This window comes from Desmodus rotundus, chromosome 2 (genome assembly GCF_022682495.2).
Source record: "Desmodus rotundus isolate HL8 chromosome 2, HLdesRot8A.1, whole genome shotgun sequence".
In the NCBI taxonomy this organism is placed as follows: Eukaryota; Metazoa; Chordata; class Mammalia; order Chiroptera; family Phyllostomidae; genus Desmodus; species Desmodus rotundus.
The window spans coordinates 99675533-99703016 of NC_071388.1; the positions used below are offsets into that span (position 1 = coordinate 99675533).

Genomic DNA, 27484 nt, shown 5'->3' on the forward strand with positions numbered 1-27484 from the left:
GCAACACTATTCTCTTCTGGGTGCTGTCTGGGTCCCATTTAAACTTCCTACAATACTCATCCAGTTCCTTCAGGATTTGCTTCCCCCACTCCTGGAGGCCACCGGATCCCTGGGACCAGGGCAGGAGGTCTGAGCTGTGTCGAGCCAGCAGCTTGGCTAACAAGTCTCCCCCTAGCCCCAGAGCACCACTATTGTTCCACAACCCTCTCTTGTTTTTCTTTTTAAACAATATAACCTGGAGAGCTTTCCATATCAGTGTGTAAGAACTTCTTCCTTCTGTTGCACAGCATTCCATTATATAGCAACTAGATTTTAAATGATTTTAGACATCATCTAAGGACAACAGAAGACCATAAAAAGATTGTATGAGGGGGGACTACAAAAAAAAAAAAAGAGAAGAAATAAAGAAAGAAAAGAAAAAGAAGAAAAGGAATTAGGTAAGCCTCTTCTAGTACAGGCTTCCCCTGCTAGGTGAATGTTCTAGGAACCCATCTGTATCAGTATACCCAGCTGGTGGTGTTGTGAGAGGCCGCGTTTGGCTTCAGCAAATTTTTGAAGACTCTTTCCGCATGTTTGCCCATTTCAAGATGGATGATTTACCACACCACGCTGAGTATTCAGCAGTTTTTAACCAAAAACGGCATGACCCCCATGTCTACTCTCCCTATTCACCCAATCTTGCCCTGAGTGACTTTTTTTTGTTTCCCTCGATGAACAAAGTCCTCAAAGGGAAAAATTTTGCTGATGTGGAAGAGATGAAACAAAAACCAGCAGAAACACTAAAAGGCAACAAAATCGAAGAGTTTAAAAACTGTTTTGAGCAGTGGAAAAAGTCTTGATAGGTGTATTGCATTAAATGGAGAGTACTTTGAAGGTGACTAAAGTTTAAACATGTAAGAATAAAGACACAATTTTTTATAAATAAATTCCAGGTAAGATTAAACATGATCAAATTTGCATTTTACAATCCTTCTGGTAACATGGGAATGGTACAAGAACTGTAAGCACTACAAAGGGTAAGCAGAGACAGAATACTAGACTAGGAGACTGATGAAAGCAGTGGAAGAGAAGAGAATCAAGCTGATGTCCAGGTTTTTACTTCGGACAACTGTTGGTGCCATTCTCTGAGACAGGGAACATAAATAAGCAGAGGTCCAAATACACAAGGGAAAGTAATGAGTCCCCTAGTGGAGAGAATAAATTTAAAGTAAATATCAGAGTCTGAAGACACCTCAGAAAACAAATCCAATCTTCCTTACTTTTAGAGGTTAGAAAAGTGAAGACATTAAATGTACTTCTGAAAGTAAGTGGTGGTTAAGAAAAAGCGAAAGTGCCCTGATTGGCATAGCTTAGTTGGTTGGACATCACTCCACAAAGTGAAATGTCACCAGTTGATTCCCATTGAGGACACATGGCTATGTTTCAAGTTTGGTTCCCGGTGCAAAAGGCAACCAACTGATATTTCTCTCCCTCCCTTTTTTCTCCCTTTTCCCTCTCTCGAAAAAAGAAAAAGCTAAGGTGAGGCTAAACCTAATTCTTAATTCATGTACACAAAGGCTGAATTTATAAATAAGATCAGTGAATGAGGCTGAAGGATTATCTAAAGGAAGAAACAGAAATAGAAGTTCACTAAAGAGAAACAGTCAATGAGGCAGGAGACCCAATACTTCAACACCACAAAATCCTAGAGAGATAATTTAAAGATAATGGTAATACACCAATGTATCTGAAAGGTCAAGAAGAAAAATGGCTAGGATAATCCACTGTGAGTGGATGTATCTTGATATAGAAGTTGAATGGACTGACATTAGGAACTAGAAGGGAAGGATACTCCTCACATGAGAGACTTATCATGTACAAAAAGAGGAAGCTATCAGAGATGATGAGGTAAAGACAGATGACAGAGACAGAGAAAGGATGCTACTGGAGACTTGTGATGCTCCCAAGAAACATTTAAAGTAGGAGTAGCAGAAAATAAACCTGCTTGGCCAAAAGGTAAGTTCGGTCACAGAGGAACCCAAAATTGCTACAAGTACCAGGTCAAAACAGAGATAGTAATGGTAGTATAAGTAGCTGCCTAACTTTTAATAAGCATTAATGAAACAAAGTATTAATTCTCTTCAATAATATAGAATTCAATAGTACAATAGACAATTATGAGGTTCAATGCACTATTTTTGAAAGAAAAAATACTTGCCACTTATTCATACCTGTGTCTGAATATCATCCCCTGTGACAATGTTTCCCACAGCCCGCAAAGCAGGAGAAACCACTTTGTAATCATTATGCCTGCAACCATAAAAAGAAATGTTATTATATCCAACAATGCTATCCTTAGTCTCTTCTCCTTGGAGCTGAAATCCAAAGTAAGTAATATTTGATAGGATTTTAGAGCAGAAAGGCACCTTTGGTGTTTATTAGGGGAACCCTATCAGGATAATGGAATGTTGGGTGTTCCCTAGAAGAACTGTCTCTTCTTTATTTTGTGTTTTTGGATTAAAAAAAGACCCTATAAATCTTTCCTAATAATATTTCCCAGGTATTCCATCACCCAGATTCTAAGTTTTCTCTCTCATTCTTTATTAGTCTTCATTTCCTCTTCACTTGGTCTCTGTGGTTGCTGAGGTAACGAAGAGCAGTAGTTAACATTTATATAGCACTTCTTTTATAAATTGCATAATTTTTAGAGTAGAAAATAAATCAACTTGAAATAATCTGAAAATGAAAGCCAGGCTTCACACTTCAAATAGTGAACTCTCCAAACCACTCCTGACTTACTGATCAAAAACAAAACAAAACAAAACAAAACACCCAGAAAAACAAACAAAACCCACAAAACCCTTTATATATTTGAAGACAAATATTAAGTCTTTATTTCAATTAAGTTAATATATTAGGTGGGCCAAAAGTTCATTTGGTTTTTTCCATACGATGGCTCTAGTAGCATTTAGTTGTCTTTAACTTCATTCAAAACAATTTGTGACAGCTGTCATATCAGCGTGCATTTAAAAAAACTTACCAAAATTGGTGAATTTTTGTGTAGCCACTTTAATATTGAAGATGGAAGAAATAGGCAACATTTTAGGCATATTGTGCTTTATTATCTCAAGAAAGGTAAAAACGATTAAAACTCAAAAAAAGAATTGTGCAAGTAAGTGTAGGGAGAAGGTGCTGTGACTGATCGAATGTGTGAAAAGTGGTTTGCGAAGTTTCATGCTACAGACTTCTCGCTAGATGATGCTCCCACCGGGTAGACCAGATGAAGTCGATAGTGATCAAACTGAGTCATTAAGTGAGATGACTTATCACTTGGTACATCAACGTTATACCATGTGGGAGATGACCGACATACTCAAACTATCCAAATCAATAATGTTATTGGTGAAAATGAAAAATGTGTCCTTTATTTTACAGAAAAACTAAACAGACTTTCTGGCCAACTCAATACTTTAACTTTCCTTAAAAATCCTATTTTTTTCTCCCCTTCAATATGATTGATTACTCTTCTTAAAACTGGTAGTTTCTTCACATATATTTTAAGATTGGATGATTAAAAGAAATGGTTAAGATACACAGTTAATCTAGTGACTAAAGAGTACAAAAGATTACTTCCCAGATTTTGAGTGCTGTACTTCTGACTCCTGGAGCATCAGACTAGTTTTAATTCACAATAGCATTACGCTGCTGACTGTACCCAGGCTGTGACCAGCTGTAATCCCAGAGTTTTGTGTTGTGTTTATGATACTGATCCAATCTATTCCACACGTCATTTGGGACAATGTCTCTTTGTATCTACTTTGTACTTACTTGAATTAAATTTCACATAGCTTGTAATTGTATCATTTCCCCATTATGTTTTAACTCTAATTTTTTTCTTCTTTAGTATTATCTAAAAATTTGATTTATACAGTCTCTGTGTTATCAATAAATCTTCCGTTCCACAAACCAAAGGCATCACAAAGAGACATAGCAAAATAAAATTCAAAGTATGACAACAGTCTACAATAAGCTCTAAATCAGACAGAAAGATAAGGAATGATTATTTTTAGCGGCAATATTCCTTCCACTAGCCAGTGGTTGGTCTCAGGTCATTAAGCATGAATGGGAGAATTACACAGATCAGTTTTTCAAATGTTCTTGAAGGACTGCTGACAGTCTAAGAGTGAGAGGTTCTTTAGAAGCCTCAGAGCAAACAAACAGACATGACATCAATATAAATAAGTACAAAAAACAGAAGTCCAAAGTATAATAAATCAATATAATGAATTACTATCTGAGTACAGCAGCTAAAAAATTGACATAGGGGCAAAAGAGCAGACATACTTTCTTAACCATAACTTACATCAGCAGCTCCACAAGTCTTCTACACACCCCCGCATCAATGACTGCTTGAATTTTATCATTAGGTCCATCTGATAGGTATGAAAGGGCCCAGCAGGCATCAGCTAGTACATCAGTATCACTGACAAACAGCAACCAGGAAAGCACATTCAGACAGGGGGAAACCTGCAAAGGAAGATATGATTATAAAATTCTACAGAATAAAAGCCAGAAGTGAGGTGAGAAACTCCAGAAAGCAACAAGGAGCACACTTGAGGACTTCTGGAGTGATCAGTACTTCTAAAGATGGAGTGACAAGTAGCCAAGTAGCATTCCCATCTTCGAGAATGCCGTCAGTGGCCTTACAGTTTACTTTGATGAGGTGGTAAGAGCCCAAGGAGAGTAATTTCAGAAAGCAAAGTTGAATACAATACCAATTCTGAGAGATTCCTTGTCATGATACCCTCACTGTAGACCACAGAGGGAACAGAACTTTCACAAGTGCTAAAGCTAGGAAATTCTGTATTGTAGATATAGAAAATGCTAGCTTTAAAAGATTAATTCAGAGCTTTTTACGGGCATCAAAATTTATTCTAAATTAAAACCAAAATAAACAAGAAAAAGCCCTATTTCTCTAAAACCAAATAATTTTTGATAAAATTTATAATGGTAGAATTTTATTATCTCTTTCCTTTCATATTCACATTGGTTGCTACACTCTTTTAATTGCACCTTTTTCCTGCAAATTTCCCACAACTATAATCTTTACCTTTGCAAATTCTGGAGGCGGACTTTTCCCTCTACAGAGATTAGACAAAGCCCATACTGCATTCCGGGTCATGGTCAAGCGGTTTTGCTTCGAAAATAACCTACAAATATGATAATACAACGGTAAACTACATAATTAACATTAACTCTCTGATGGCATGTATAGTCACTAAACCATTTTCTCCAGAACAATAAAGTTTAATTCTAACCAAATAATGTAGAATTTTGAGACTGGAACAAGACAGGATGCCTGAAGAAATACCTGAACCTGAACAAGTCAGTAAATGTCCATAACAAAAAAATCCCAGTAGAAAATCCAAAATAATTTCCAAAGATGCACTGCTCTCTGCAGAACTTCCCATATTTTTATTACTTAAAAAAAAATTTAGAAACTTACTGTAAAAGAGGGGGAAGAATATTGCAGTCTAAGACGTAGTCCCTGCACATGGTACTATCTCCAGCAATGTTGCCAAGAGCCCAGACTGCCTGTGAAAAAATTATTCATTAATGACAGGTTGTATAGTTTCTCTCAAATTCTTTCAAAAAAATGCAAACAAATCCCAACAATTCTTTACAAAGTTACATAGTACTTAACATTACCAATAACCCTAAGTCTACTCATCAAGGAGTCATGAAATACTTGTGAGACTGGGGAAAGAAGATCAGTAATATTATAAAATAGACATGTGAACACTCGTAGCAGTATGCTTAGTAAAGGATGAAAATAGTTCTTACACATAATTCTTTATCTCTCAAGGTCCCAACCCTAAGTAACATTCCACACAGCCCTTGGTACAGAGCAGTATGGCTTACTCAACTGGTTAAAAATGTATTTTAAAGCTTGCTTGCCAAAGCAAATAGTAAACAAAAATTTAAGAACAATCAAAATGCAGAAAATTTTAGTGAACTTTTGGGGGTGATGGACATATTAATTATCTTTATTGTCATGATGGTCCATGGGTATACACACGTCAAAACTTACTAGATTTAAATATACACAGTTTAAGTCAATCATACCTCAATAAAGCTGTAGAAAAAACTCATTCTCACTTAGCAGTGATTTATATTTGCAAATATGATAAAGTTTGAATAAAAAATTAATTAAAAATTCATGTTTTCTAAGTCTTTTGTGCACAAAACTGACAAAAAACTGCTACTTCAATCAACACTATAAATTCCTACAATAAAAAACTGAAACTACTTGCATGGTCTAAAAGGTATATCTGAGGGCTTAAAGAATTTCAGGTTTGGAAGGAAAAATGGTTTTGTTTCTAGGAGAAATTCTACCTATACTCACTATTAAATTTTCTGTTTTGGTAAGTTCAGATTCCTAGAAAGCTCCCTCTAATGAATCATGGATTGTCATGGCCAAGCGGTAAAACTGAGGCCCTAAATACAACAACAAAGGGAAAAATTGTATTCTTTCACCTGCTTCTTTGTTTCATTTTTTTTACCTGTTCCTGGACATCTTCAAACTCTGAACTGAGCAACTCTATGAAGATAGGCACAGCTCCTGCCTGAATCACAATCCGGGTCTGAAGAGAATTTCCTGAAGCAATATTTGTCAGTACCCAAGCTGATTCAAACTATAAAGATAAAAATAATTTCATTATTTATTAGAATAGCTTGTTTACTTATAACAGTAAAATTTTCTGTATATGAAAAAAAGATCTGAGATTATTTGCATATAATCTATCCAGTGAATGCATTATTTTTAATAGAGGAATTCCCCGAAGAAATACTCAGAAGCCTACAGAACTATTCAGGGTATCTAAAGTTTCAGATGAAGGCAGAGCTAACAAGAGACATAAAAAGAATGAGGGAGTGTTTCATATGTTGATATGGAATGATTTCCCAAGATATAAATTTTTAAAAAATGCAAAACAGTATACATTAATAGGACATCATACTATATTCTCCAAAGGGTTAAGAAGGAATGTATGCATTAATTTACTGATTGCACAGAGTATCTCTGGAAGGAGTCACAAGAAACTGTAAATACTTGTTACCAATATGGAGAGGTCAGGGTGAATGGAGAACAGGGGTGGGAAGGAAAAACACTACTTTTCACTGTAAAGCTGTCTATAACTTTGGCCTCAAATTATGTATATTATCTAATAAAAAATAAAATTAAGTAATTTATATAGGATAGGAAAAGTGAAATGGAGAGAGGATGTTAGTGTAAAATGTGTAAAATATAGGCAGAGTGACAAAGGTAAAAGATATTTTAAATGATAAATAGGACAAAAGAAGTTAACATGCATATAATTAATAGAAATGGCAACTTCAGAGCTTAAAAGCTTCTTCCAATAAATGAGAAGGCTCCAAACCAAGGTACAGGGGTAAGACTTTTTAAAAAGAGCATTCTTAAATGTTGATAAACTAGTAAACAGAAGATATGAAGAAAATTATGGCCAATGAAAATTCTAGTATGTTAATAATCCTACCCACCTTTATTATAACTTAACTCTAAAACCTCATATGGAGAAATCCAAGAATTATTAAATTCCGAAAATGAACTCTTACAGTTCTATTTTAGTTTAGTTCTTAGTTTTGTTTCCTTCTCTCATTTTATCTTTAGTTTATCCTTTAATGAAGCTCATATGCAGAAAAAAAGTCAGTGGTATGTATGCCCCTTGAATGAGAGATCAATAAAAAGTCATCAAAAAAATGGAGCTGACTCTTCTTAGCTTCTGGGTGCACTGAAAGGCAGCTATGATATGAAAAACTAAAACACCAATCATAAGGGGTAAGGAAAGACGGAAGAAATGGGAAGACAATCTGGTTAGCACAGTTCAAAGCCACATTAATGACAGCAAATTCACAGCAGAAGACATTTAAAGAAGAGGACATTCAAAGAAACCTAAACTTGTGACATACACAAGTGAGATACAGCGGTTTGGTAGCACAGCAGACACTGCTACTACAGCAGCAGCGAGTACCAGAGCCGGAGCACCATGGTTAAATCAAAACCCACCAAATATCCCCCTGTAATTAAATCACTACCGAAATCAATGCTCAAACCCTTTTCAATCTGTCTGAATTGAAACTTCACATTTATACAGTACTTTACATTTTCAAAGCATTACTCACATACTCTCAGGTATTTTCCACAGCAACCCAGAGAAGCCTGGCTCTTACAGTTTATGAATGAGGAAACTACCAGAAAAACATCCCAACAATCTAACGACTTGAGTAATGTTACACAGCCAGTCAAAGAGAACTAGATTACAGCCTCCTAATGTAATTCACTTAAAGCCAGACTCTCTAGCTTCCTCTTTCATAGTTTCCTCTCTCAAGCATACCTACAACACTGACAAAAATCTTTCAATTGTAGTTTTGGTATCCAGGGCCAGAAATGTCAAATAATATGTCAGATTGTTTAGTGGACACTAAAAAAAAAACACAATTCACTTAAAATGTAGCTCCTTTGGCTTACTAGGAAAATTTATTAGTAGAACAGACACGTATGATGTGAATATAAAAGCAAACTTTCCTACCCGAAGGCAAGCTCAAAGTTCAACAGAGTCATCACTTACTGTAGAGACCAAGTCAAAGGAATGAAAACTGGAGGCAAAGCAATCTGTAAAGAATAAGATCAGCACACACGCCAATCTGTGTCAAAAAGAAAACAGACTGTAGTGTGATTCTAATGCAAAAGAAATGGTAACAATAACCTGAGTAGGTAAATGATATACTAAAAGGAGTTTTCAATGAAAAGAAATCAGAATACTAATTGCTGCCAGAGTCCAAACTGCTATTTGTCTGATGACCAAAGGTCTCATAGAAAATGAGAGAATTCCAGGTGCTACTGAAGAGAATAAAAAGGAGAAGCAAAATAAATGACAATGATTAGAAAAATTACGAGTAAGTGAGTAATACTCTGAACACGGATGGAAGAAAATTAGACATTAGGACATCTCAGCAAAGGAAGAATGTACCAGAGTCATGTTTATTACTAAAAAGGACACAACGGTAATAACCTCTGAACACAAAGATTCAAAGTCTCTCTCGGTAAAAACGGAAAGCAGAAATCAGTTCTGTCACTACCGGGACAAAGAAAGACAAATAACTAACAATCAGAAGGCTGCTGAAAACTCAATCATATTCATGCATTAAACAAGGCATTAAAACATACATGCACAGTGGATGCTGGGTACTTTAATGCTTACCTTGTAAAAACTCACCAAACTATATCTGTGCAGTTTTCTATACCTCTATATTTATGTGTGTGATAAACTTCTCTGTCACTGGGTACTGTAGTCATTTTTTTTTTTTTGGTTAATGTTTTGGCTTCCAGTCCCTGATTAAGAATTTAGCACAGGAGACCCTGTCCAGGTGGCTCAGCGGTTGGAGCTTCGTCCCACACACCAAAAGGCTCTGGGTCTAATTCCCGGTCAGGGCACATACCTAGGTTGCGGGTTTGATCCCTGGTCAGGGTGTGTACAGGAGGCAACTGATCAATGTTTCTCTCTATATATAAAATCAAGAAAAAAAAAAAACCCATATTCTTGGGTGAGGATTAAAAAAAATTAACCGTAAAGAGAGTTGTAAAATAGGAAAGCCCAGAGTGGACAGCACAATCACATAAAGTTATGATAGAATGGTCAGAAAAAGTAATTTAGTAAGTAACCATGTGACTCAAAAACAAATGAGTAAGATGAATGAAAAAACCCCCTAAGAAATAGTAGTACCTAAAGTGATAAATGGCAGTCAAAATAACTACCTTTACTTCCTGTTTGTCATTTTAAATTACTACATTCTACTATATTCTTAGTGTTCCAAGAATGGCATCATATAAGGAAACAACCTGTCGTGCAGCTGTAACTTCTTATAAATTGTAATTCCATTCTTTTTCACTATCCAGAACTTGCTATAAATAAGTCTACAACTGCAATATGAAGGGCACACTGAAGATTTGATATTTTCTCTCTTCCCTTTCTCAGTCTCTACCTTCTGGTGCTCAGTTCCTTAAATAAGGAAAAAGAAAATCCAAAGCTGAAATACTTCTGACCTCCTATCAAGTTTCCCACTCCAGGTTGAGGTACGCCTGGTTCCCTTTCTCCATTTGGATCAGGACTCTGTTGCTGGCCACTTTGCTGGGTCCACTCTGGTTCCTAGCAAATGCCAGGCTCACCTGGAGAGCAAGTGAAAAGAAAGGCTCACATCAGAAAAATAAACCCAGATATAAAACTCTGCAGAGAACAGTGCCTGAGTCATCTGAGCAACCTTTCAAGGAAGGTAGAGGGGTCAATGAAGATGGGAAAAGATGTAGGAGGATGAAGGCTTACTGCAGTTTATCACATTAAGATTTTAGAAGGGACAACAGAGGTAGGAATGGGAAAACTAAACCAATTTTTTCAAATTTATGGCTTTAAGAAAAGTATCTAATGACTGGAGCTAGGAGGCAATTTACTTATTACTAAATATTTTTGTAATCGTCTTTAAAAGGTTTGAAAATGTTGCCCTGGCTGGTGGCTCAGTGGATTGAGAGACGGCAAACCAAAGGGTCACCAGTTCCATTCCCAGTCAGGGCACATGCCTGGGTGCAGGCCAGGTCCCCAGTAGGGGGTGCATGAGAGGCAACCACACATTGATGTTCCTCTCACTCTTTTTCTCCCTCCCTTCTCCTCTGTCTAAAAATAAATAAAATCTTTAAAAAAAAAAAAAAAAAAAAAAAGGTTTGAGAATGTAACATGTCAGCACTGCAAAGGACAGTACAAAGAGGCTGGGCCTGGACTCAAAAAAAAAAACAGAGTGGGCACAGGAAATATACCATAAGGCAAACCAATCTCATTTCAAGGGCTCAAGGATGTCTGAGACCTACATGTCACTGAGCTTGAAAACACTCTTAGACAAATGCTACTGTCTGCTTCCAAAATCCTAGATTCCACCATGTTCATCTCATTTGAGGGCAAGTGTGTATCTGGGTAGCACTGCCCAAAGCAGGCATTTTTATCTCCCTAGTGTGAGGTACCTCACTGATTTCCAGATAAGAAAAGCCAGAAAGGAAGTGAAGAGACCCTTTACTAGGATTTACAGTCCTTTCCCTATGGAATGAACAAATTAAGTTTGTTCACAGGATTTACCAGTGAGTTTAGCTATTATGACCATATTCTCTTCCTGGAAGTGAAATGGCAAAAGTCCCATTCCAAAGAGACACTATTCAAATTTCTAGCAAGTAGGTGGGAGTACCCAAGACAACTTACATGGTAGTGCACTCCAAGCCGACAGAGGAATGAGTACCCTCCAAGTTTCCCAGAGCATGTCTAATTATTTGAGCATGAAGCCTCCTGGCCTTAAGGTCTCCCTCAATTTACTTGCTCCTCCTGCTTCTGGGGTGATCAAGATTACCCATTTGTCACAGTGGAGAAAAAACATCATGTTGTGCTATAATGTGCACAGAAGAAAAGCTGGGGATGACCTTTAGATAATAAACAGGGTGATTATTTCTCAGAGTCTTTGGACAGCTAAGGTGAAAATCAAGAGGCGGTCACTTCCAGAGGAATCATTTCTCAATCTTTCAGCCTAATTATCAGTTTGCACAAGGGTGGAATCTGAGAATTTAAATAGAAGCAAATTAGAGATTTCTGAAGGCATTCATCTTGATGTTTTAAAGATACAAGTTCCAGGATTATAGAATCGAAAATGATGTAGAACTTACATGTGTTAGCCAGGAGAGGACACTGTCTGAGGGAACATGCTGGACTCTTTGGGGAGTACTGGAGAATGTGGAGATGGGGAAACACACATTTCTCTGACATCATTTTAGGCCTAGAAGGTTGTACCATCTTTCTTTAGCACCGGATTAAGAACCGGATCTCTGTAAACACCTATTACAGAGTGAATTCAGTATCTCAGAACTACTCTCATTGTCAGAGACAGGAGAGAAATATATATTCACATGAACAAAATAATTTTCCCTACCTCCCTCTTCCTAAAAAGCTTTTCAAATGATAAATTGCAGTAAGGCTCTTCATTTGGTTCCTCTGGTTCTCTTGGCAGGTTGCTTAAGGGCTCAGGCTCTGTTCTCTGCAGTGTTGGTTGTCTGGATTTCCTTTTTTCTGAGAAAAGTCTTTCTTTCCTTGCTTTCTAGGTAAACCTGATAATTTTTCTGGAGATGGTGATCCTGGACTTAGATGGAGACCAGAATTATAATCCAGGAGGCAGCTAGCAAAACAGAGTCTTAATTCAAATGAACTTAGGAATTAGTAACTGTCAAACTGGAGAAGAAAAACTGATGGGATACTGAAATACTCTACCTTTTCTGGATTTCTTGTTTTTCCTCTGGAAGAAACTCATCACCGCAACAAAGAAAGTAAAAGAGTAGAAAGAAGGGGTGGGAGGAAAGGAGAGAAAATATCAAGACAAAGCATCAAGTTCTATCAATTATCTACAATACTCTGGATAGTAAGGAACCTGGGGACAGAGCTGTCATTTACAAAAATGCCCCAATCCCTAAGGCAAAAGCGAACAGGGGGGTGGAAGTTATCTTTATGATTAACTTGTTATTGGCAGATATTTACTTGGAAAAATAACCCCATTTTGTGATCTACTTGGTCTAACCAATTTTTATAGTTGCCTGAACCCTTCAGACTAGATACTAAAAGTGAGAATTTAGGTGTCATGGGTATTTGTTAAGAAATAGAGAAACCAAGTCAGTTGGTTACTCCAAGAAGTCTAGCTACTGAAAAATCAACAATTTACTGTCAGTCCGACTTTATTCAGGAACAAAATACTATTTTAAAATTTCTAAATAACTCCCAGGACAAGAGTCAGTTGAGAGCGGTTCTTTTTACTGTGAAAATGATGTAATCCAGAAGTTGTAGAATTTCATCTTGAATCCTTTATATAATACAGTATTGATAGACTAAATTAATACAGCAGAAAGCACACAGATTCCCGACAAGGCTATATCACCTTGTTAGTGCTTCTGAGGTAAGAGGAAGAATAATTCAGACCAGGTATGGGGATTAGTGAATCTCTGATCTAGCCTATGCTACAAAGCTTTGAGAAAGCTAAGAAATATAATGTAAAAATCCTTCAAAACCAAACTTTATATAGCCCACACTTAGGTCCTATCTATAATGGTTCCTCTACCGCAATAATTCCCTATTAAGTATTACCAACAATTGTAAAATATGACTAAAAATGACAAAAATTCTAAAAAGTAAAACCAAGGGCCTGGATGTTAACAAAACTATCAAAGAAACTTGCATGTGGTTGTTGGGAACATTGTTATAAAACATTAACCCTTTACACAGATTAAAAGTAAAAAAAATGTAAGTTTGCCAAGAGAGTTAAGACACAAGCCAAGAAATGAAAAGGTTCGCACCTGCAGTGTACAATTCTCTTTTCGTTTGAGGAACTCCACAAACCTGGCCACCACTCCTGGCGTGCTGATGACTTCGTCAATAGGAGGATTAGGTTCTGTGTCCCCATAAAATAAAAGGAAAAAAGAAAAACAATCCTTTGATTTCAATACAAACACTTTATAGCTCAAAATTACTTCATAATATCCCTCCCTCCATTTTAGTATCTCTTTAACGTTGTAAATCTAAGAAAAGGGAAAAAATGTCAAGTTGAATTTGGTCACTTCGACACTGTGGTGGCTTGAAAGATTTCACTGTAAGGTAGGCCTTAATATGGAAATGATGGGCAGAACTCCTAAAATTAAAACTACTACCTCTACTATTTTAGAAAATAGCAGGAAAACCATCCAAAGACAACCACTGTTACTATTTTGGTACAGTTCCTTCTAGCCCTTTTTCTGTGTATGGGTTTTTTGCTCATCTTTTTTGTTCAGTATAAACTGTCTGTAGAAACTGGATTAGGGGAGCATTTGAAATCTTGCTTCCCAGCATATGTTGTCAGTCTGGCTCAAAGTCTTGTAAAAAGTAAAAAAAAAAAAAAAGAAGAAAGAGAAAAAGAAAAAGAAAGAAAGAATCTGGACTAGAAGATTTTTAGTGTGTTTGCAGGACCTATTTTTGCAGCCATATTGTTAAGTAGAAGCCAGAGCAAGAACTCACTAAGGATGACTTGTCAAATTAATATCGTTTCCATTTATAATAATAGAGCATCTTATAAATGAAGTCAGTCAGTAGAAATTTGTTGGGTGAATAAATGTTAATGACCTAACCAATCAGCATAACAATTTCAGCAAGAGATCTAACAAAATTATTGACGACATTCATGTAGGAATGCATGAAAAATGGCAGCTGGACTACAGTAGTACTAGGAATTCTGAGCCAAGTCAATAGCTTTACTGAAAGAGGTGATTCAATGTTAATTTGGAGAGAGCTCTAATGACATGCTCTTTGACTAGGTTCAACCTTTTTACCAGCCATTCAGATAGACACAACAAATAAATTTGATATTATAATAAAGATTAAGTAGTTAATAGGCTAGATTACAGAAACAACATACAGAAAAGACCAATAATAAGCCAAAGTTGGCAATAAAGCAACAGGGGTAAAGCAAAGCTCAGCAACAAAATTTTTTAAAATTAAAAAAACAAAAAAATCCATATGACTTCACAGATAAAACTTAAAAACAATTCATGAAGAAAAGTGTTGAGAGTTCAGACTGCTGCAAACACAACAAAACACTACTATGCCATTACTAGTGAAATAACTGATGCTATCTTGGAATATATGACTGGCATGTTGAGTCTCAGGAAGGCAATCTCTCACCACTGACAGCAGTAACACATTGGCAGTACTACATTCTACTTATCATATTCTAAGAAAGGAGGATGGCAAACTCTAATACATGCAGGGAAGTAGGAGAGTGGTGAGTAGCCTTAAAAAGACACATTATGTGTGAAACCCATCAGGCTCAGCATGCTGAAAAGAGACATCTTTAGAGGGGTGAGGAAAGTGTAAATAATAATGACCTTCAAATATTCAACAATTTGTGATAAAAAAAACAGAATTTTTTTTTGTTATGGTGGTAGATTTTCATTCCCATTAACCTCAAGGAGAATGTTAACTTATCACTAATAACTCCCAACAAGTGTAACTTACTTCTGGTGGGTCAGTTCTAAGTATTTACCACTGACATTGTAATACAGTTCAGAGTTCCAGAGTTCTTTTTACTTGCCTAGATGAGAATAAGTATTACATTCCATTCTACCCTAATTATACAAAAGGTAGTTACCCTGCCCACCAATAAATCCATAGTTAATTTCTGCTAACATTAGATAAACTGCTAACATTAAAACCAACAATCACTGCCCTTTCAAGTGATATTTTTAAAGTTTTCTCTTAAAAAAGAGTGGAGTTTCTCAATATGAATGAACAGAAAATACTGCCTACTGTTCTTATCACTTTAAGGTCTTTTATAAGATAGCTCAGAAATAAAAATGCTGCTGCTTTCTGATACTTGTAAGATCACACAAATAAATAAGGAAACTGAAAAGTTAGTTATGGCTCACAACTGTGTATCTGCATGTGTCCTTATAGTCTGTTGATAGACAAACTCTAAAGCAAGTTACCTGTGTTATAAACAATAGTCTGTGAAAAATTAATACACTGTGAATAAATATTATACATAACATTCAGAACTCACCTTTTGAAAGCAGTTTTCTGAATTTCTGCGTTGCCGAAAGCTGTTGCTCTGGGCTATTAGAAAATATCATTTCAATCATGTCGGAAGTAATAACACCACCCTGGGATGACAAACAAAAAGTAAATATAAGGGAATTTTAACTTTAATTCAAAGGAAAACAAAGAGTAAAAATTGTGGCCATGTAATTAAGTTAATCGTATTTATCTAGAAGAGTTACACAAAGAGAGGGCAACCTCTACATGTAGAAATGTATGACATGATTAATAATGTGGTGAAGCTAAACTCTTTGTCTATCATTAAAAAGCTCACAACAGCCCTGACCAGGTGGCTCAGTTGGTTAGAGCATCATCCTGCACACCAAAAGGTTGCAGGTTCGATCCCTGATCAGGGTACATACCAAGATTATAGGTTTGCTCCAGTCAGGGTGCGTATAGGACGCAACTGATTGATGTTTTCTCTCACAAGGACGATTCATTTTCATTCTCTCTCTCAAATTAATAATCATATCCTTGGGTAAGGAATTTATCCTTGGGTAAGGAATTTTTTTAAAAGTTCACAACATTAATAAAGTAGTAGTAGTAAATACCAAAACAAAGTGTTTATTATTCTTCCTCTCCTTGTTCATTAAAGGGTTAGCTATTTCTTGTCATTCAGATTAAATGTTCAATTCTAAAAGGAGGCTTTTCATGACTTCCAAATCTAAAGGGTCCATTCCATCTCTATCCCATCCCTCTATTTTAATCCTGGGTCCATCCCTTTTCACTATAGCTACACGCGCACACACACACACACACACACACACACACACACACTTCATCCCCTTCACTTTATTAAAAGAAGGAACAATAAAATGGAAACATTTATATGGAAAATGCAGTGGAGGGGTGGTAGGCAAAGAGGTGGAGTGGGTAAGCCCAGTTCAAAGATGGAAGGGGAGCTGGCTACCCCCAATCTCTCCTATACAGGAGATGAGATAATTATATTTTTCTTAGTTACTTCCCAGGTTCCCCCAGTATACTATAAGCTCCTTGAAAGCCAAAGATCCCGTCTATCTTACCACTTTGTCCCTGAGAGCTGTACAGTAGATGCATAATGTGTATTTACTGCATAAGTATAGAGCAGTCTTATATAAGCACAGGCTCTAGACACTGCTAAATCCAACAGCTGACCCTTGAATTTCTTTAAAATTTATATTTTCTTTATTAAAATGTTTTAGTTTCTCACTATTTTCTTGTTTTATTAGAACTTTTCCATTTTCCACTATAACCCATCCCCAGTATTAGTAGTTAACTCTCTTCTCAGGATTATTTGTCAATGAAATAAAGTTTGTATCATTTCATCAAGGGTTATAGTCAACAAGATGAACCGTGAAGAACGCTGCACCAAGTTGAAAGCACCAGGTGGTTGGTAAGCAATATCTAACACTTAAGAATCCCATGGGGAGAATGAAGCAACTGCTCTGAAACTTGAAAGACTGATTCCTGAACAAACCAAGATATCTATATAATTCTATTATGAATATATATGTGTGTGTGTATCTATCTGTCTCTCTATATACGTGCGTACATGTATACATTGGTTTTCTTCCCTCTTGTAGCCCCTTATCATATAACAAAACTGACTTTACATTCATAGTACTTACGTATCATTAACTTTATGTCATAGTACTTAGGTTATAGGACATCAGGGTGAGGAGTGAACAACATCCAAGAACTTCTGGGGAAAAGGTTAGTGCATTATAAGTTGTATGAGGGGTAGTTATGTTATGTGGAGGTACAACTTTGTTCCTGTCTCTGAGTCTCAGTTGAGTTTAAGGAGCTGTATATGTGGATGCCAAATTGACAAAGAGTAGACTAGGATGATTAATTTTACATATCAACTTATGTTATGATATCCAGCTGTTTGGACAAACACCAGGCTAGACATTGCTGTGAAAGTATTTTTTATATATGATTTAACACTTTAAATCAGTACGCTTTGAGGAAAGCAGATTACCCTCCAAAATGTGGGTAGGCCTCATTCAATCAGTTGAGCAAAGACTGAGATATCCTAAAGAAGAAATTTAGCCTAAAAACTACAACAATTATTACCTGAATTGCTAGCCTGCCGGCTTACCCTATGGATTTTTGGACTTACCAACGCTAATAACTGCATGTGCTTAAAATCAATCAATCAATCAATCAATCTCTTTCTCCTATTGACTGTTTCATCTGTAGAACCCCAATACAGTCCACAAAATACTTCATATTCATCTAACACCCACCTAAAAAAAAGAACAGCCTGACTTTCTGAAAGGCCTGGAAGAATTCACCACAAAATAATAATAGTAACTGCAATGTCTCTATCAATTTCAAATGGATTTTAAACTCCCCGAACTCCAAAAGAAAACTGGCCTATAAAAACTGCAGACCTATGACGTGGAAAAAAGGAAAAACCTACAATGGTATATAATATGCCACCATAAAAAAAAGGAGGTGGAGGAAATTTATTTTCTCAAAAAAATAAGAATCTAATAACAGTGGTTGTCACTAGAGAAAGACAATGAGTGACTAAAGTAAATGAAGAGAGGTTTTTTTTGAAAACCATGTATATACATGTTCTATTAAAATACTATCAAATTCATTTTAATAAACTGAAAATATAGACAGGTGTGATCTATATAAAGCACAATTTTTATCTGTTTTTGTAACCTCAAAACAGTTACAAAATGGATTTTAAAAAAGAATTCCAACAGTTGTGCTATGGAACCAGTTTTTAAAATCATGTAAACATATCCACTTTTGTAACTGAAATAAATAACCACCTGGGATTTCCTTTAACATATCCCTTGTTATTCAACTTTTAAGGAACAATTTTATTATAATTATCTTTGTAAGTTTTTTTTTTTTTTAGGGAAAATGTTTTGCCTTTGTAAGGGAACGATTCAGTAATTCTTGCATTTTGTTTATTGCCCTATGAAAACACAATTTGCAATACATGCATTGATCATTTATAGGGGTTTATGGTTTTACAGAAAAAAATTTAAGTCCTCTATCCTTTTTTTTACAATTTGGTCTGAGGAACGTTCCAAACCTCTTCCTAAGCACTCATCCTCCTTTACTTCTCCCAAGCAGGCCTTGTGTGGAGAGGGCTTTGGAAGTTTTAATAGCTAGATTAATCTTCATAATTTATTAACCCTATTTAACTGCATGTTACTTAAAATATAATACACATTTAGTAAATCATGAGATTAAGTAGATGGCTTCTTTTTAAAAATGAAATGCCAAGTACTTTTCATAGCCATATCATGTTTTCTCAAAAACAAAGAGAGATCTAACCTCACATTTTCATCAGAGAAACACTAAAGAGTTTTTCACTATCTTACTTACTGGTGCCATTTCCATGTTATTAATCTGAGCTTCATGGAAGCCTCCATCTGACATAACTTCTTCTTCTGTTTCTTCTTCTGCAGTAGCAACATTTCTTCGCTTGAATAACTGAAAAATAAAAGACTGTTACTTAAGTAATTCTAATATAAGGGAGTTTGAAAGCCCAACACTAGTCATCCACTTAAAAGGTAGTAAGGATGGAGCTTCTTGAAAATCGTTTTAAAAATTCCAAAGTTTGTGCCACTTTCAGCCTTTCCTGATGAGGAACTATTTTAGAATTCTCCACAGTCTTTATAATCTACTGCAATTAACTATCACTTGATGAGGTAAAACTTACCAAGAGGCCTCACACTGCATGACATATAAAAAAGGTAAGACTGGAAAATGGAGTTGGGGCATGTTTGGCCATTTTCCTCTTCCCTTTATGTGAAGTAGGTGATAGGACAGTCTCACTACACACCAGGAGAAATAAGGATAAAAATGATATCAAGATGACGTAATACTTCCCTCCTAACTCTCAAAGATAGTATATTGAGAGGCTTCTTGACTTTCCCAACCTGTCCAGCAACCATTGGTGACAAATGACTTCTGCTTGAACACCACCTTTAAAGCACCCACTTATCTGTGTAGGCAAAGGAGAACAGTTCTCTCCAAAGGCAGACCATGAAGATGGCTTCCATTACAGCCTTAAGAGTCCTAGGCTATATATACACTTATTCATCAAGCCATCATGGAGTAATAATTTACCTTCTCATCAAAAGGATCAGTGGGTTTAGTTTTCAATAATTATGAAAAGTTTTTAGCCCTTACTTCTTTCAATAACTTTTTTCTCTTCCACACTCTCTCTCCTTCAGGTACCTCCAATTGTCCATGTACGAGGCTTCTTATAAAGTTGTCCCATAGCTCAGTGGTCCCCAACCTTTTCGGCACCATGGACCCATTTTGTGGAAAAACAGTTTTCCATTGGGCGGGGTGGGGGGGGGGGGAAGGGGGAGATGCGGGGTGGGGGAGGGAAAGGCTTTGTTACAGCCTGCCAGCAGATGCAGCTTAACTGTCACTTGCTACTCACCAAGAGGGTTTTAATGAGTTTGCAAGTAACTGATTTATTATGGTCTCTGTGCAGTCAAACCTCTCTGCTATTTGCAGCCGCTCCCCAGCACAGGCATCATCGCCTCAGTTCCACCTCAGATCAAGCACTAGATTGTCATAAGGAGCGTGCAACCTACATCTCTCTCATGCGCAGTTCACAGTACGGTTGGCGCTCCTATGAGAATCTAATGCTGCCCCCTGATCTGACTGGAGGCAGAGCTCAGGCAGTAATGCAAGTAAGTGGGGAGAGGCTGTGAATACAGATGAAGTTTCTCTGCCTGATGCTCACCTCCTGCTGTGCGGCCCTGTTCCTAACAGGCCACAGACTGGTAGTGGTCTGTGGCCAGGGGGTTGGGGACCCCGCCATAGCTCACTGATGTCTTCTTTTCCATGCATGTGCACATGTGTATATTCTTTCACCTTTTAAAAAATCCTTATCTAATAATATATTTATTTCAGAGTGGGGGAGGAAAGAGGAACATTGATTTGTTGCTTTCCATACTCACTCCGATCAGGGATTGAACCCACAACATTTTGGTGTGTGGGATGATGCTTCAACCAGCTGAGCCACCCAGCAATGCCTTTCCCCTCTCTTTTTAATTTCCGATATCCCTTTGGATAGGATATCTTCCTATCCCTTGAAGTTAGTAATATTTTCTTCTGCAATTTCTAATTTAACATTGACCCTATCTGTGCACTCTTCTTCTCAGACATTGTGGTTTTCACCTCTAGAAGTTCAATTTGAGTCTTTGTGCATCTTCCACGTTTGTACTTAACTTCTGAATATATGAATACAGCCACAATACTGCTTTAATGTCATTCTCTAATTTTGTGTCAGTTTCAACTGGTTGTTCCCCTCATTAATGGCCTTGTTCTGCTTCTTTGTGTACCTGGTAATCTTTGTATGCCTGACATAATCAACTTGACTTTGTTAAATACTGGATATTTTTGTATTCCTGCAAATCTTCTTGGCCATTTATTCTGGTATGCAGCTAAGTTATACAGAAACAGCTTGCTCCTCTTGGACCTTGCTTTTATGATGTGTTAGGTAGTTCTAGAGCACAACTAAGCCTATAGCTAATTAATCTGCACTAATGAGGCAAGACTCCCCTGAATACCCTCCATATTGCCCCGTGAATTATGAATTTTCCCAGTCTGGCTAGGGGCACAGGCCACTATTCTCAGCCCTGTATAAGTGCAAGACACTAATCCCTCTAATCCTTTTGGCTAATATTTTCTCTAGGCTTGGGTCGTTTCCTCAAACACATGGATTGATCAGAACTCTGCTGAAAATTCAAGGAAACCCTTTGAGGAGCTCAGGCTTCTCTCTATACATATAGGTCTCTCCTTTCTGGTATTCCATTCTATGAACTCTATTAGCCTTGGTCTCCCTGGACTCTCAGCTGTGTCTTTTCAACTCAGGGAGGCTTACTTATAACATAGTGCCCTGTCCCTATGTTGCAACTTGGAAACTCTGGCAGTAAGCTGAGGTTGTGACAGGGATCACCTCACTTTCCATCTCTACAGATCACTTCCTTCACTGCTTGATAGCTGATATCTTGAACAGTTGTTTAATGTATTTTCTATTATTCTTGGTTGTTTCAGGTGGGCGGATAAATCTGAGCTCTGCTACTACACTTTGGCGAGAAGTGGAAGTCCTTACAGTACCTTTCTGATACCCCAAATATCCTACTTTTGGCTAATGGGAGCCTGTTCAAGCTACCTCCTAAGTCTTTTCAGCACAATTTCAGTGGTCTTCAATTACTCCTTTATGTTATTAAAAATGACAGGTTCACCTTGAACATTCCCTATCTTTAATCAAGAATCAGCTATTTTTCCAAGGAGACTTACTCCTGTGAGAGGAAGATTCTAATGACCACAATCTCAGGATGCTGGGGGTACTCACTTCACTTCAAGGTATTTCACTATTTCTAAGCCTTTTCAGTCCCTAGTGATATTATCAATTCAAATTTATGTACCTTCTTTGCTTTTGTATTCCCATTATTTTCTTAATCTAAAATATCCAGGTTCCTACATTAACAAATACTTATTTACTATAGCCACGTAACTATCAATCTTATGATTACTAAAATCAGTCAAAGGTTTGTTTATACTGCTTTTTACCCTTAAGATATAATCCAATGGAGACAACTAATCACACTGCCATATTTTAAATGTACTAAAATAATTCCTCTCTGTATGGTTTAGCCACAAGCATGACATACAGGGTCGTTCAATTCCTTGTTTATTTTTAAGAATTTCTTTCCTCATTTTGATTTAATTTTGTCTTACCATTAGTTAAAAACATTTACATTACTCCAAATCAAACTTAATCACTAAAAGTACATCTACTGGTTTGCAAAATCTGTTATCTACAGCCAGTGCTTTTAATATGGTATGACAGGATCTTTAATTACTATAGGTCATGATACATACAACAACTGATAACAAGTGGAATTCGAAATTAAAAACACAATACCATTTACATCACAAGTATCAACACAAGAAAAGAGATGAGAAATTCCCAACAAAGGTTAAGTCCTAAGACTACGGCTGTCTAGCAAGCCCACAGGATAAACGACACTGGCAACACTGGAGCACAAGGACAGAAAATGCAGGGTAGAGGTCTTAGGGTGGGGTGGTGGGGAGGGACTGTAATTAATAAATTATCTGAGAAGTTTTACCAAGTAGAAAATGAGACAAAAGTAATTTAAGAGAGCTACAGGAGAGAATGAAAAAGCAGCCAGGATGTCAAAGAAAGCCACTCATGTTAAAAAAAAAAAAAAAAAAAAAAAAAAAGACGACAACGACGACAAATTAACTCCAGGAAAAACAAAGTATAAGAAAGAAAATGTAACCACAGTATGCTATTCAGCTCAGCAATACTTAGATATTGTAATATAACTATACTATGCAGATGGATATAAGGGAAAGAGTAGTATAAGAGCTTAAATCTTCACCTCTCAAAACAGAGTATCAATGAAAAATATTTTAAGTTGATAAATAAAGATATATAGTAACATACACATATTACTTATAAATTTAGCAGTATAAGCCACAATGAACAGTTAAAAAGGTTGAAAACGTAGTTTACTTGGGATGAGAACACTGATGGTTTGATTACAAGTATTTTAGCACTATTTAACTTTTCCAACTATGTACATGTATTACTCAGAGAAAAATAGGTTTTGAAAAAGAAAAACACTACCAAAACAATCATGACTTGTATCTTTATAGGTATACCTTATTTACATGTTGCCCAACTTTGTCAACCAAGTCAATCAATGGGAAAAGTTGGCTGTCCACAAGTTTATCAACTTGCTCACTTCACAAGACAGTTCTTGTAACTAAAAACAACAAGCCTCCATTCTTCATCCCTGTCATTTTTACAACTTCAAAACAACACTATGTTACCTACTCAGACTGAGTTAACAAGCATCTGTTTGATGCAAAATATTTTAATAGTAAATGAAAAGTGTTCATCTTTTTATACATGTAAAATTATAGACACTGGCTCAATCAGAGTATCAACTGCTAAATTTTTTTGCCAAAAAATAAATTTTAGTTTGGTCTGTCGGTGTCAAATGGACAGAGAGCATTTATACAGTGCTGCCTAGATAACAGATATTAATTGCTTGTCTGCTAATAGGATATCCCTAAAAGAAACAGCTACTTTATATATATATATATATATATATATATATAAAATTAGCAGCCTCAATTCCTGTACTAGCCTCAAATATAGCTGTTCAGCTGGCCTAAAAGCCTGTGACTTTCCCAGACAGATGACAAAGTAACTGTGGAAAGATTAACAGTACTTAAATGAATCTATATTTTATTGATGTTTACTTTTTTACAAACTAGGCATGAAACAAGTATTGTTATGATATTAAGAAGCCTGATTAGTATCACCAGTTCTCCCTACATAAGCTGGCACATATGAAATGACAAAATTAAGATTTTAAATAGAGCATATTCCAAAAACTTATCACAGAAACTTATTAAAGCCTAAGCACCCTTTCAGATCTCATACAATGAAGACGATGACAGAGTTTCAACTACAAATATTTTTATTCAAATATGTGGGGCCATACTTGACATTCATACATTAAGAATATAAAGCATTTCACCCTGGCTGGTGTGGCTCAGTGGATTGAGCACCAGACTGAGAACCAAAGGGTCACCAATTCCATTCCCAGTCAGGGCACATGCCTGGGTTGCTGGCCAGGTCCCCAGTAGGGGGCGCTTGAGAGGCAACCACACATTGATGTTTCTCTCCTTTTCTTTCTCCTTCCCTTCCCCTCTCTAAAATTAAATAAATAAAATCTTTAAAAAAAGAATATAAAGCATTTTGCCATCAGGCAGGTAAGTAAATATGAAAAATTATTTAGAATGAAAACTTATGACAGAATGATATTACTGCATCTTCAAATGGCTTTATGCCAAATATGATGTGTAGGCTGGTGGTTATATCAGACCTATACTTGTTCTCGCATACATACATACATATATTCACATTTATATATGTGAATATAAATATGTCACAATGCTGTGATTTCTGAAATTTACCCCAAATACCGAATCTAATCCAAAGAAAAGATTCCACTTTTTCAACCAAGAGAAACCCATCCTTTTATGAGTAAGTGGTTATTCAAAGATGAGAAAGCAGAATGCAAGAACTCAAACTTAATTTGCTGTGCTTAATACAAACTCTGTTACTATATTACAAACTGTTTTTGCCCCCGCTGCAAATAACAGTAGTAATAGTGTCTGATTTAATCATCTACAGCCCAACTAAACACTGAGGTTGTAATGTACACTTGGACTTCAACTACTTGGAATATTTAATGCAGTGCTGCTCAAAAGCACTGTATACAGAGTGGGGCAAAAGTAGGTTTGCAGTTGTTCCTGTGGAAAAATAATACAGTAAGTAATAAATACTGCAAGAATAAACTGTTTCATGAACTCACAATTGTAAACCTACTTTTGTCCTACCCCATATGTTGAGAACAGGTCACTAGAACTGCAAAATATTTATGACAGATTACCTTATTTCTCAGGTATGAAGGGTTCTGTCTGACTCATTTGTCTTTTATGAAGTTTTTATAGTGTGAGGGGTCAAATAGTCCTTTCAACCTCAAAAGTCACTCCTTACCACCCCCACCCAAAAGTCACCTAAGTGTGTCTGTAAATTTCTTTGCCAAAAATGATGGACTAAGTATTTTTAGAGAAAGGTAAAGTGAAGGTGAGTCTCAGATACTCCTGAAAATGTTCTCAGGTTAAAATGGTATTTTAAAATAATGTCCTATCAAACACCATCATTGGAAGACTTGAAAGAATTCAGTCCCATTTTGGGAAAGCTTGCTAACACTTTTGGATGAAGAAAGTGCTTACTTTGGAGAAGTGTTTTATATCCATTTTAATGTGCAGTGGGACAAAAATGATGTAGACTTAATTATGAATGGAAATTGCACAATTGTCATCCAAACTAACAAGATGGACAGTTTCTAAGTGTGCCGATTATACTTTTAACATTTCTGTAAAGGCCATTTATGAAGACTTTCAGAGGATTTCACGAGGTGTGTGACAAAGAGATTAATGAAATTTTCTCTTCCATCCTGAAGAACTACAGGACTATTGGAAATATAGATATGACTGGAAACATTTCAAACGAATTTATTAGGAACAAGAATATGGTATTTCACATCCCACCGTATCAATATTTTGGAAGGCTTTACACAAACTGACCTTAGAGAAAAAAAAATTCCTGTGTTTCTTACAGGAAATGATAGAATTCAAGTAAAAGGTATAAAGAACATGAAAATAATATTCTCCTGTCCTGAAAGACATATACCTTGAGGTTTTGCTTAAAAATACTACATAATAAACGTAGAGACATACAGACATGAAGTAAGGCAAATTGTTGATAATTACTCAACCTAGAGGATGGTTTTTTGAAGTTAACTATTTGTTCTTTATTTTTGTATGTGTTTACAAAGTTTCAAATTAAAGTTTACAATGAAAGGCAAGTTTTCTTGGCCACTTCAGAATTCATTAACAAATACACATAAAATCTTAAGGAAGTTACGACTTTAGAAAAACAAAATACACTAAAACAAATAGGCCGAAGTATTAAACAGTGGTTATAGTGGGGAAATGGGAACCGGAGAGATTTCTTCATTCTTGTATTCCATTTTTCATCATCTCCTTTCCCCCACCCCCAAAACACGTTGATTTTATGGTGTCTGTGGAATATGTGTGTGTAAACACTGTTAAAATTAAAATAAAGGAAGGTGCTTTCAGACTTAAAATGGAACATTAAGTTCTTTAAAAGGAATTAATAATAGTAAAGGACTTACCTGCTCTTCTCTTTTCTGCTTACGCAACTGTAGTCCCTCTTCTTCCCTCCTCCTGCGCATCTCATCAGGATTCAGGGACTTATTTTTGTAACTTTTCAGGCGAAAGTTCTCTTTCCCTGGGGTAGTCATGTTTTCTACAAAAATAAGAGAGGAAAGAAACAGATGAGCTTAGCTTACTGTAAAGAGCCCTACTGTTCTAAAGGCTCAGCCTTTTATATGCATACATGCCTAGGTCCACGCCACAGGGATATCAGAAATGATTCTTAACAGCTTTATTAAAGTATACAATTCGCTGGCTTTTTAGTATATTCACAGCTATGTGCAACCATCACCCCAGTCAATTTTTAAATATATTCTCATCACTTCAAAAGTTTGCCATTCAGCTACCATTCCTATTCTGGACATTTCACATGTGATCTTTCATGCCTGACTTTTCACTTAGTATGTTATTTTCAAGGTTCATCCATGTTGCAGCACATATCAGTACTTTATTCCTTTTTATGGCTAAATAATATCCCACTATGAACGTACCCCACTATATTTATCTGCTTATCAGGTGATGAACATCTGGGTTCTTTCTGCTTTTTCACTATCATAAATGACACTTCTACAATTATTTGTGGACACATTTTTGCACAGACAGATGTTTTCATTCCTCTTAGGTACATATACCTAGGAACGGAATTGCTGGGTCTCTTTAACCATTTGAGAAACTGCCAAACTATTTTTCCAAAGTGGCTGCACCATCTTATATTCCCACCAGCAATATGTAAGATTTGACAATTTCTCCACATCCTTGCCAACAATGGTTTCTAGCCATCCTAGTGGGCTAGATGTCTCTTCACCTATTTCCCAACTGTACATCCTCCACTAAACAAAATATCTCCTCCCCACCTCAGGTGGAGGGATGGGGAGAAAAGGCATACAACTGTAATTGAATAACAATAAAAATTAAAAAAATATATATCTCCTCAGATTCTTTGTGGATGAGAAGTAGGGGCAAGACCAGAA

The 27484-nt window shown here is 36.3% G+C and overlaps 1 protein-coding gene and 1 long non-coding RNA gene across 3 annotated transcripts in view; both read right to left on the reverse strand.

The window, feature by feature from the left end:
- The window catches only part of KPNA1 (karyopherin subunit alpha 1), a 70421-nt gene that overhangs the window by 20897 nt on the left and 22040 nt on the right, over nucleotides 1–27484 (reverse strand). Inside the window, exons 2-10 of the mRNA XM_024578223.3 lie at nucleotides 26474–26607; nucleotides 19026–19133; nucleotides 15658–15757; nucleotides 13424–13518; nucleotides 6543–6674; nucleotides 5486–5574; nucleotides 5090–5189; nucleotides 4343–4506; nucleotides 2211–2289 (exon numbers count right to left, since the gene is read on the reverse strand). Coding sequence (XP_024433991.1) covers nucleotides 2211–2289; nucleotides 4343–4506; nucleotides 5090–5189; nucleotides 5486–5574; nucleotides 6543–6674; nucleotides 13424–13518; nucleotides 15658–15757; nucleotides 19026–19133; nucleotides 26474–26602 — 996 coding nt within the window. The 5' untranslated portion in view covers nucleotides 26603–26607. The remainder of the gene's footprint in view (nucleotides 1–2210; nucleotides 2290–4342; nucleotides 4507–5089; nucleotides 5190–5485; nucleotides 5575–6542; nucleotides 6675–13423; nucleotides 13519–15657; nucleotides 15758–19025; nucleotides 19134–26473; nucleotides 26608–27484) is intronic.
- Nucleotides 10103–13417, reverse strand: LOC128780234 (uncharacterized). Of its 2 annotated transcripts, none has more exons than XR_011650873.1 (3): nucleotides 12351–13417; nucleotides 12016–12217; nucleotides 10103–10225 (listed from the first exon to the last, which is right to left on the reverse strand). It is a non-coding gene; the product is annotated as an uncharacterized lncRNA (long non-coding RNA). The 2 variants fall into 2 exon arrangements; XR_008426151.1 differs by having other exon boundaries at nucleotides 12016–12222.